The sequence below is a fragment of the Histoplasma capsulatum genome, genomic scaffold (assembly GCF_000149585.1).
Source record: "Histoplasma capsulatum NAm1 scaffold_1 genomic scaffold, whole genome shotgun sequence".
Lineage (NCBI taxonomy): Eukaryota > Fungi > Ascomycota > Eurotiomycetes > Onygenales > Ajellomycetaceae > Histoplasma > Histoplasma mississippiense.
In genome coordinates this window covers 4,438,652-4,450,300 of record NW_001813982.1, presented here as the reverse complement: position 1 = coordinate 4,450,300, position 11,649 = coordinate 4,438,652, and the positions used below count along the sequence as shown (strand labels likewise).

The window sequence follows — 11,649 nt, the reverse complement described above, 5'->3', positions numbered from 1 at the left end:
ATTTTGTGTTTTTGTGAGAGTTTGAGAAGCAGGGTCTTAAAGCTACTCGATATGATTTTACAATATGGAGATGTGTTTGCAACATCCTAAATATCCGATGCATTTCTAAGTCTGGATATGGAAGAGGGCCTCCCCCAACAAAAGAAAACAAAAAAGGAAAATAAAAGAAAAGAATACCGGTCAGAAAAACCTCATTAATATGGTATATTGTCACTAAACATGACGAATTTATCTACGCAGTTGCCCTACAGCTTCTTATGCTCGGATCCGCCCTTCCATCCACTCCGGCTGCTACCTCCGTCAAGTTCAATCACGTTCCCGGTCAAATGCGATGCGCCGTAACTGCAAAGGAACAGAATCAGAGCGGCAAAGTCCTCGGGCTTGCCAATGCGGCCGGTCGGTTGTGCATCAAGGAGGGTATCGAGATATTTCTCGATGCCGAAATTCGACATGCGGGAGGGGAAGACACCGCTATAGAGCAAAACATTTGGTAAGCTTTATGGACCTTGCTTGCATATACGGTTGGAAGGGCTTTTGTGTCGTGCGTTCAGAAAATTGGAGACATGAAGTTCATTCGTTGCTTACGGGCACACGCAGTTCACCATGATGTTCATCGGAGCGAATTTTGACGACTGTTGTCGGGAAAGGTGGATACAAGCCGCCTTCGAGGGACCATCTGCATCAAAAAAGGGGAGGAGTTTGACGTTAGTACGAAATTTTGAATGCGTTTCCGAGTTTAGATCACAGGAATGAGTTAGGTTAACCACATACAACTAAACGTTCCGGTTCCTGGCGGGGATAGCCCTCCTTCATCCGTTGTTGTAGGGTCAAGAGTTGATATCCCCCAAATGGATGCGATGTTAATCACGCGAGATGGCATATCGGGCGAAGCGGCTTTCTGGAGAAGTGGTAGGACTCTGTATTGGTCCATGTCCAGTCAATATCGTAAGAAATATAGAGGACATCCTTGTAGCAGCCATAGGCTTACCCAACAGTTACTGTTATTTACATAGTTAGCAGAGCAATTGGAAGAATTTGACAGCCTGAGTTTGGGGCTCAACCTACAGTAGAAAATAGACTTAACATTCAATGACATAACTTTATCCCAACCAACCTCTGGAAAGTCTTCCAACGGCGCACCCCTGTTGTTTGTATTGCGGTCACTACTTACATACCATATAATATCAAGCCTTCCGCTCCTCCAGACTTTTCTTCTGAGATCACTCACCAAGTAGCGCCGGAATTGTTAACCAAAACTGTCAGCCTGTCTATTCTCTTCTTCACTTCGGCAGCAAGATGATCGCAGCCAGCCTTATCCTTCAAATCAGCAACGATGTATTCGCATGTTCCTGGGCCGAGTTTGTTTAATTGATCAGTGCATTTCTTCAGCTCCTCTTCCTTGCGGCTCGCAATGATGACCCGAGCGCCATTCTGTACCAGGCCCTGCGCAGCGATCTCGCCGAGCCCAGAGGCTCCCCCAGTGACTAGAGCAACATGGCTATTGAAGGAGAAGAGGTTGGAGACGCGAAGATCGGCGCTGGAAGGCATTGTGGGTGTATGGGTGGGTATTCCGTTTGGTGACGCAAAAATTGTATTGATATTCAAAAGAGTTCAGAAGATCTAAGCCTACGGTATCTTGCCATTGATTCCTTGGGTTTTCACTCGAGATGATTGTCTGTAGAGGTCTACGGAGAACTGCAGTGGGGTTTGAAACCCTCCCTTCTTCCCCCCCTTCCTCCTCCCCCCGGTGCCGCCCCGGGCCCCCAGGCGGCCAATCATACTACCTTTATTATGTGAATATCCAAGATCCTCACCAAGTTAGTGGAGAAAATATTATTAATATTCTAGGTAAGACTCTCTTAACTTTTGAAGAATGCCAATTAAAAAAGCGCAATTTCAACCTCATACACCAAGTATTTTTATATATATTCAGAGAAAATGAATGCAAATATTTTTTCTTTTCTTTCTTTTCTTGACTTTTCTTCTCTACTTCAGTTGTACGATTCTGTGTACAACATCTAGACATAACTTGTACCTCTATATTGATGTCTGGGACTAGTGGTCTATATGGTGAAGCCAATCATAATGATTCGCGGGCCCCTAGAAGGTTGGACTAGCTGCTAGTGAAATACACAATACACACAATATCGCAGGTAGATTGAATTTGATATGATGCAAGCGGCATGATATTGCTTTGATTTTAAAGCTGATATGACGCTGGCGGCGCTATATTCGGCGATGTTATATCTTAGGGCAATTATTTACCTGCTTCAATTTAGCGCTGGCACCTTAGTGCGAGTTTCTTACAGGTGAAGTAAATTTTGAAATCAGCACAGCTTCATTCAACAGAGCAGACGGGATAATAAATCACTATCAAAGCATACCATATTTGTACAGAAATTGTGGCAGAAGATGATGAGAATTGATTCTAATGATGCACAAGCACGTTATTTTTTTAACTACCAAGAAATGACAGAATTTTCAAATACGCTGTCGGACCAACATCCGCCATTCACACAAAAAATGTTCCAGGAAGACAGGTATGTTTCGTTTCGACTACCACCGCCATCGTGAAGAGTTGGGAACTGGATAGCAGGTTTGCATTGTCGTCGCGGCAATAATGGATAATATTTTCATGTATATCGGGTGATGCGACAGCGGCTGAGTGCTGGCGTTGACTGTACCCGAATTGGAAGTTTTTTACTCGCTCCAGGCCGAATACAGAGCACAGATCCAAGCTCATGGTCAGAATCTTGAGATAATGAGATCCATTGGCTATTTAGTACACGCCAGCTTATTCTGGAGGAGGAAGGAGGATAAGAAAGTGGGATTGCGGGAACATTATTTAGTGGAGTGCCTACTGTAACTTTCGGTTTCGCCTATGGGTCAGAATATCCTCATTTACGTTGAGTTGACATTTCCTTCGAGCATACGTTAGACCTTGGTAGTTACCCTTGAATCGTTATTGATATTGCTGCACTGTACCAGTCTGCCATTTTCCACAGGTGTTTAGAGAAGTTGTACACGACAGCCATAAGCGGTGAGGGTGTCTATTTATACACCGATAGAGGAGATAAAATCCTTGACGGTTGCTGCGCGCGGCAGTATCAAGCATCGGACATGGATATAAGGAAGCAATCGAGGTCGTGATCGCCCAAGCAAGGAATCTGGCATTTGCACACGCGCTGGTGGTGGGTGCAACACTTGGTATCGTACCAGCAACGAGCTCATCCCCCCACCCCCCGCCTCAAAGAACTCTGCAACCGCCATGGGATTCTCGTCATCTTCGACGAGGTTATGTGTGGAATGGGGCGTGTAGGGACTTATCACGCCTGGCAGAGCTTGGGAGGTGTTGCCCCTGATCTCCAGGCCATCGGCAAGGGTTTTTTGGGAGCCGGCTATCAACCGTTATCGGTGGTGCTTATAGGCAAAAAGGTCTACGATATGTTTGAGGAGCATTCAAGGCAGCCGAAAACATTGGTCAGCGGCCATATGTTCCAGGGCCATTCGATGGAGTGCGCCGGTGCTCTCATTGTACAGAAAATTCTGGACCGTGATAATTTGATCCTGAATGTGATGAAGAGGGGATTGCTGCTTGAGTCCCTTTTGCCGGAGGGTCTGTTATCATATAAGAAAGAGTATGGTGTTAGTCTGCGTGGATCACGGCTGTTCAGAACTGTGGACTCGTCTGTACTGAGGCATCGCCGATACGAACAGTCGACATTACGACGGGAACATCTACTACAACGCGCACGGTTCTCATCACACTTGCGATGCTGCTGTAGACATTGTACACAACCTGTGTCAGATGTTGGTTATTGGCAAATCCCTACAAGTGTTATAAATAAGACTAGATAAATTTCATATCTAACCTCCCCAGGACCTTCTCCCCTCCATGCCAGCTGGGCTTTTTATTTCTAGTTCTCTGGAATCTGAATCAGCGGCTTCGAGAGATTTTCATATTGTTGATTTGACTAAACTCACCGGCTTGTTAATTAATTAATGCTTTGAAGTCGCAGTTCTGGACAACAAAGAACAAACAAAATAGAACCGATTTAGCTAGTGCATTTCCATGTCCATGCACAGTACATACATATGGGTTTCAAAATATTTGGATTGAAATTGAATCTATAGCTCTAACTATATAATTGCTCAAATTCTATTAATATCGATTAATGGTTCAAACAACCAATGGATATTCACAAAACCTTCAAATCACAGCTTCTCAATAATAACGTGCTTCCTGTCCATCCCCATCTCCTTTTTCGCCCGCTCCTTCAACTCTCTCCGTAATAGTTTTCCAACGGCATTTTTAGGTATCTCATTTACAAATACCACACCCCCGCGCAACTGTTTGAATGGCGATAGCCGATCTTTGACGAAGTTCTTAACTGTCTGTTCATTCACTCGAGTGGTGTCGGCCACGACATATGCGCGAGGCAAGTCGGAGGCTGGATCTTCTGGACTGGGAACACCACAGACAGCAGCATCCTTAATGTCTGGGTGGCTAATGAGGACACCCTCAATTTCTGCGGGAGCAATCTGCTGGCCTTTGTATTTCAGGAGCTCCTAGAGGGGGAGGGTTGCCAAGTTAGATTTGGCTTAGTTAGAGGTTTAGAGGATTAGTAAGAGGGAGTGAAGGTGTCAATGAATAACCATAACTACCTTCTTCCTGTCGACGATGTAAAATTTTCCATTCCTTTGTATACCGATATCCCCAGTGCAGAACCAGCCATCGTGGAAAGCATTTTCCGTTGCTTGAGGATTGTTGTAATATCCTTGTGTTACCATTGGTCCTCTAACCAAGAACTCGCCTGGTTGCCCGGGTTCGACGTCATTAAAGGAGCTATCCACCATGCTGAAATTGAGAGATGATTAGATCTAAACATAATTCTAGGCATTCAGATATAAAATATGTGGGGTAAATACCGTAGTTCGACATTGGGTAAAATATATCCAATGCATCCAGTGTAATCATGCACTCCTCTCGGCATCATTGTGACCGCGCCGGTAGTCTCGCTCAGGCCCCAGGTTTGTCCGATTACAACTTGCCTGCCACCTCCTCCAAGTTTTTTGCTTGCAGCCGTCTGCAGGTTACTATCCATGGGTGCTGCTCCGGTGGTTGCGTTAACAACGTACTTGAAATGATCAGTGACATCAGGGGATTTGGCGATTTGTAGATAAATGGAGGGGATCGTGTAGAATGATGTGATCTGATATTGTTTAACAAATCTAAGCATATTTTTCCACTCGTATTTACCCATCCATACGACAAGACCGCCGACAGAAAAAGGAACCACGAGATACCCGAATATGCCCGCTATATGGCTGATGGGCAGATGTGCAAGGGTGCGGGATGGAGGAACTTCTCTCCCTGCTGCTATTTCCCTGGCTACCCAGGCTTTCCCGGAGAGACTGACTACGTAGGTTTCCGAAACCAAGTTCGTATGAGAAAGCATGACACCTTATTTTGATCGATCAGTAATTTAACTTACATCTCATTGGGCTGGTGATAGATATTTTACCTTTGGGAAGCCCAGTTGTACCGGATGACCATAGGATCACGATAATGCTCTTCTCCAAAGCCTCGGCATCCGTAATCCGTTGCCACGCCAATTTCCTATTTGAAATTATATTGATATTACCTTCGAGAGAAGAGAGCTTGAAGGACGGATACGACTCCAACATCAACACTCGTTCTGGGGGCAGATTACACTGCTTGGCAGCTTTCAAGGCGATCTCTTTCATTTCTTTGCCGCAAATTATTAAACGGCTATTGGCGATTGCAATCTGTCGAGACAATTCTGCAACTGTCGACGACGGGCTGGCCCCGGAGTATACTCCGCCAGCAGCAAGGGTGCCATAGAAAGCAACAGGAACGTAAGGTTGGCCATGGCTAATGACGGTTACCACGTCCTTATTTGGTCCCTTCGCCCCAATTCCGTAATTAGTTCGTAGGCCGTAGGCGGTGCGCTCTGTTAGATCGCGGAGATCTTTCTTGGTGATTATTTGGGAGGGATAATTTGCATTAATATGGAGGGGGGTCTCGTCTAATGTTGGACAGTATTCGGATTCTTTATGGAAGTTAGGGTACACGCACTAAGTATAAAATCCTTGGTTTGGGGGTTGTTGAGGAAGGGAATTACCGAATAGAAAGGTGAGCAAGTCAAATTTAGGCAGTTTGACAAATTTGTCAGGACCATCGTGATAATATATTTTCCGTGACATTGTGCAAGAGGCTGAAGTAGTAACTACTTCAGAGAGGGTAGTAGAGAAATAAACAATGTGTCCCGGCGTTTCAAAAGGCCTTGCGCTATTCGGCTGGAAACAAAACTAATGTGTAGTTTCCCCGACGCCGCATTTCCAGAGCTTCTTTGTGTGTTGTATGGGCAGCACCATTACCATCGCAGCTGATCATCTGCTGGGGAGAAATCATTCTTGATTGACTGTTTTTGCTGTTGGTTTAATGACAAAGACAGATAAAAGAGCTAATCGGGCTCCCTGGCAGCCACGAAGGGCTAATATAATTGTAGACCATATAGTAGGTAGCTGGATTGCTAGTTACATATATGTCCATATTGAAATCCTGATATGTCTGGGTTGATTATGTCCAGGACAGTGGGGAAAGGCGGTCGGTCAATTAAGGCAGCCCGAAGGGGCCACAAAATCGCTCATAGTTGGATGATGACATTGGACGCCGGTGGACTCGTAGGCAAAGTTTCGCTAGTGCTCGGCAAACACAACAAGGTACCTTCCCATACTAAATTGGCCTAATGGTACATGAATAAGACTGGCCGAGGTTGTTGATGTGGCAAAGCTTGTCGCCTCGGATGTTTCATCCAGTGAGAGGAATTATTTTATTGATCAGTAATATGGTATAACCATTGTCTTTGGGTTTCTCGCCTCGCCGTAAAATGATGACACCGGTATGAGATAATCATGATAACAAACTCCAGCAGACGCGAAATAAACAAGAGGGAAAGGAACCAAGCTAATGAAAGTCACGTAGTTCCTCTGGGTTTGGACTTTGCCTCCTTTTTAGCCTTTGCATCCTCTTTCTTTTTCTTCTTCTGTAACTCCAACTTTTCTTCATGCTTGCGCTTCAAAACAGCTTTTTCCTGTTCAGTCTTCGCAATCGGCTTGAAAAATCCCTCCAGCCGGGATTGTTGTGCTGTTTTTAAGTTCTTTTGTAGACGCGCCGCGGCGTTTCGTACTCGATCCTCGCTGAATGCTTTCTCCTCAACGAGGAATTTCACCAATCCCTCGACATCAGGCGCTTCCCACTTAAAGTCGCAATCCGGGTGATCTGCTTTGCGAACATCGGGGTCGAAGAAGAGTTCTCGAGCTTCCTTATATGGCCAGTCTTCGGGGATGGTGTATTTCTTCTTCGGGTCGGATTTGATGGCCTCGACGACCTGTTCTAAGGACCCGTGGTCACGGATCAATTTTAAAGCAGTGTTAGGGCCGACCTTGGGGATGGGATCGAGGTAGTCGCAACCCAGAAGGATGCAGAGGTCGACAAACTAGGATGGGTGAAGGATTATTAGCTCAAAAGCAAAAGAGTACAGATCAGAAGTCTTTAGGAACAGACTTACTTGCTTTCTATCCATATCTAAGCCCTCTAGAACGCGATCTAGATGTATTTCCAGAATTGGTTCCTTGCGTTGTTCACTGAACGTGAGATGTCGTAGTAAGATTGGCGAGTCAAAGCACAATGTATCCATATCCTCTGACGCCGCAGCATAAACCTTCCCTGCCCTTGCAAGTACAGCACATTGGGCCTCTGCCTCAGTTGGCGCGTCGATGTAGGGCACACCCATCAGTTTCAATAGCTTCTTGCATTCCTCATTATGTTCGCGGGTTACTCTGACCGTTCGTCTCGAGAACTTTTCCACCTCTTCTGCTGTGCCAACCTCCTTTGCTTCCTCATGCGCTTCTGCAGCCTCGGACTTGCGCATGAATCGTTTAGCCAGTTCTCCAGACTTGAGCTTTGGAGGTGCACCGTCGAATACATAAACAGGTTTAATGCCGTTGTCGACGATGCGAAGAGTACGGTAGAACATGCCCATGAGATGTGAAGTTGTCTCGCCGGTTTCGCTCGTAAGTTGTTGGCCGTCTGAGCGAACGGCAATAAGGAAACTGTAGATGCTCATGGAGCTGTGTACGCAATATTAGTTGTATATCCATGATCTGGAACGAATTGCTGTATGACATACGCATCCTAAACGAATGGAAGATTGATTAATGGTCAGCCAAGCCCGGAAACACTCATGCAGGTGATTATGCAATTTTGAGCAAGGTACAGGAGACAAAGTACGTACAATTGCAACCTTCCGGCCGAAATGGTTTTTGATTTCACCAGCTTTGACTGCATCAGGAGCATTTTCCTGTATTATTTGGTATAGATCTGGAAGCGTAATCCCATATATTAGAACATTTTCATTGCCCAGTAATGTGACATGTAATTGTACCGGTCTTTCCTTCCCTTTTTCTTTCTTTCTTTCTTTCTTTTTTGGGAAGATAGATAGCAAAATATCGAGGAAGGTAACTTACGTTTTATTCCCATTTCAACCAAGGTATATGCGACGCTGGTTAAGCTGAGAGCCTGGTAAGCTCTCGGATTTAAGATGTTTCTTTTAAACTGGAATACAAGGATAATCTGCGGTTAATCTCACATATACAGTAAAGGGGGAGAAATTAAAAGAAGAAAAAATATCATCCATCCTAACCGCCTTACCCGGAATGACTTGAAGGATGCTTCTGTCGTCGCGACACGATAATTATTGAAGGCGCGTCACATTCACGTGATGACGTGATACTGCCAAGTTAAGATTTGCGTGTATTTTGGTTGTCCACCTCGGCAAGGATTAGTGGTAAAACCCCATATTATTTTATTGTTCATCATGCGTGATCCTGCTGGTTAGAGGAGGAGGTGCTTTGAGTCCAGGAAGAATTTCTGGGTCGTTTTCTGTTTGGTCATCAAAACTACCAGTCTCTGCTGATTATTCACCTCTACGCCGTAAGTCAAGTGTGGTAGATATCGCTGGGATCTGTTATTTAGCTAATATTAAGCTTTAACTATGATGTGCTCTATGAATTCTATATTCCCACCCTAGCATATGATTGTTCATGGGTTTACGAGTGGTGCCTAGATAGGTCATTATTGTTTGGTTATTTCTCTCCTGATGAGGCCCGAGGATCCGACTCGTAGGTTCGGATAGATTTGACTCCTAATTTTTGAATTGGATGAGGGTAGCAATCTCCACAGAACCCTTAATCTCGAGCCAATAACACATGTGTTCATGATACATGTCCTTCAAGCTGCAGCTTGCAGGACTGGAATGGGCCTGACATTAATATAGAATTATCTTGGTAGGTATGTGGAGATAAGAGGTTGTGGATTGGTGGTCGAAACTCACACCAGATTTCTCATCTGACTTTCGTGAACTGTCGTTATTCGGTATGACAACGATAGAACCTATTTCATGCAGATGAGAGGAAAATAATCATAGCTTCCATACTAGTGCTAATCGCTAAGGAAGAAAAGAAAGAGAAAAGAAGATGTGCGGAGTACATGCGGATGTATATATACACATATATAGAAATAGTGGTAGCGAGAATATATTAATAAAAGGCAATAATAAACGAAGATATAGGGTAATGATAAGCGAGTGCATAAGCAGTGCATTACAATTGCCCCCGTTTTCATAAGAGCTGCCCTCGGCAACTTATAAATTGTATATAGTGCCACATTGCGTGGTAGCAGCATGTCGATCGCGCTCAGTTGCATTGGTATATAGATAGTATGCGTGTTGTTGTTAACTTCTTATGTACAGAGGCCTTGAGGATGATTGGTGCGGCTCCAACCTTAAAAGCTAGTTAGCTTGGAAGGTTAATCTAACATCAAACAAAATGCTCCCGAAAAAAAAAAAAAAAACCGTGACTACCGCAAGGGATAGCTTATTTACCCTCCAGAAATTAGTTTATCGAAGGTATGACTTTAAGACGTTTTCTTAACTCAACGCTGGCTTGAAGGAAGGCAGCCGAAGAGTATCGGTAGCGTCGATTGAGGCTTGCAATGCAAGAAGAGAAGACCTAACCTGGTGATATGTAGTTGAATTAATGCGTTCTGTTAGGAGTTGGGTGAAAGTTCCTTCAAGCGACATTCATCTTATTTCTCATCTGTTTTGTGGTTAGATGAAGAAGATGTAGGTGGTGAATGAAATTGATCAATCATTAAACATGATGAAATGCTTGGTTTTGGCACCTGTTTCTCCTCGCCGGAGGGATATGTTTTCAGCTACCTACGGAGCATCGAATTTCTTCTCTTCGTGACCACGATCACGGTCCTCATAATATTTGTCCCAAGAGCTCTCTAACAACATTCTTGATTTCCAGAAGTGGAACTTTTCGCCGGTGTCATGACCGTCTCCAACGATTTCCTGTGGGAAGCCTGGATCAACCCCCTTTTCCCATCTCGGCGCTATTCATGTCGAATATCTCTTCGCAATCGGAGCTCAGCGAATAACTTTCACACGTCGGTCTCTGAAATACGAAGGTGTTATAACTGTGATCCGCCTACCAGCCCAACATAACAGCATGTCGACTGCTGTCAAAACTGCATTGGTGGATACACCGGTACAATGCAAACTGTGGACGCTAGGGAACAGCACAAGATGCTGGGGAAATGGTACTTGCGCAAGAGCACGCGGATAGTAGTTAAATGGATATAATATCAGCTCAAGGGGTTGAGAGGTGGTTGTCACTTTTCAGATACCACTCAAATCAACGTATACTCATAGACCTACGAAAGGAAATGGTGAGTAATGCCGGAGCTCAACTCCCACGGAGCCACATTGACCAACCAAAAGCCGGGAGTTATCACGTTTCGCACTGTGGCATGCTTGCGTCGCAAACTACGGTTCGGACCCAAAGGGAATGAAACACACTGCAGATTTGCATCTGGTCAGTATTCCCTGTCGTCTGGAGCCAGGAGATATAGACACCGAAGCCTGATTGGAACTACGGGAGAAAACATTTGGAATCGTAAAGAGTCCCGAGTGCATGCATTACAAAAGTGCGCGCATGCGCTTCTTGCCGGGATGGAAGGTAAAGGTGAAGGTCTGGTGGATATTTCAATCGCAGGACAGGCGGAAACGACGCTCAAAGGTATAATTGGTGGAGCCGGGGATCTCCAACTGGGCACGGATGTGTTGATATGCTCGGAGTTAGGTGGTATTTTGTTACAGCTAGAGGAAGGAGAGAGAATGGGAGTAAGTTATCGAAGGCTTCCAAGGTCGATTCTTCAATTCTTAAATTTTTTAATGCGAGTTTTGGTTTTGTCAGAAGAGTTCTGGGCATCAGATTTTCTATTCTTTTTTTTTTTTTTTTATTTTTTTTATTGCGCCAATGGTTTTCTCCGAGATTATATCCGGAACCTAAAAAAAAAATGAGATTACAGCGATTCATGCCAAAAGCAATGGGATACAGGATCCCTGGCATAAGTGATTTTCCATCCTCTTCTGCAAGGGCAATTGAACTTTTGAAGACAAGGGCTATTTTGATTGGTCGACACATAAGCCTCTGGTAAGAGCAAACTTAATATTCAGCACTAACGTGAATTGTATTGCGAAACCCTTGACTACCATC

General features: G+C 44.6%; 4 protein-coding genes across 4 annotated transcripts; 1 reads left to right on the top strand and 3 right to left on the bottom strand.

Annotated features, from left to right (window-relative positions):
• Window positions 1–245: 245 nt before the first annotated feature.
• On the bottom strand, window positions 246–1,548 carry HCAG_01265 (predicted protein; the record flags this gene model as incomplete). The annotated part of the gene is made up of 6 exons (XM_001544168.1): window positions 246–471; window positions 586–676; window positions 772–917; window positions 989–998; window positions 1,066–1,142; window positions 1,229–1,548. 6 exons carry the CDS (start codon window positions 1,546–1,548, stop codon window positions 246–248), a joined length of 870 nt encoding a protein of 289 aa, XP_001544218.1.
• Window positions 1,549–2,523: 975 nt separating this feature from the next.
• Window positions 2,524–3,858, top strand: HCAG_01264 (predicted protein; the record flags this gene model as incomplete). The annotated part of the gene is made up of 3 exons (XM_001544167.1): window positions 2,524–2,540; window positions 3,006–3,040; window positions 3,254–3,858. 3 exons carry the CDS (start codon window positions 2,524–2,526, stop codon window positions 3,856–3,858), a joined length of 657 nt encoding a protein of 218 aa, XP_001544217.1.
• Window positions 3,859–4,215: 357 nt separating this feature from the next.
• Window positions 4,216–6,228, bottom strand: HCAG_01263 (conserved hypothetical protein; the record flags this gene model as incomplete). Its single annotated transcript, XM_001544166.1, has 5 exons — window positions 4,216–4,569; window positions 4,666–4,858; window positions 4,930–5,464; window positions 5,496–6,050; window positions 6,147–6,228. The coding sequence occupies 5 exons, from the start codon at window positions 6,226–6,228 to the stop codon at window positions 4,216–4,218; spliced, it is 1,719 nt and encodes a 572-aa protein (XP_001544216.1).
• A 773-nt stretch (window positions 6,229–7,001) lies between these two features.
• Window positions 7,002–8,566, bottom strand: HCAG_01262 (flap endonuclease; the record flags this gene model as incomplete). Its single annotated transcript, XM_001544165.1, has 5 exons — window positions 7,002–7,523; window positions 7,596–8,157; window positions 8,217–8,221; window positions 8,322–8,407; window positions 8,554–8,566. 5 exons carry the CDS (start codon window positions 8,564–8,566, stop codon window positions 7,002–7,004), a joined length of 1,188 nt encoding a protein of 395 aa, XP_001544215.1.
• Window positions 8,567–11,649: the final 3,083 nt, after the last annotated feature.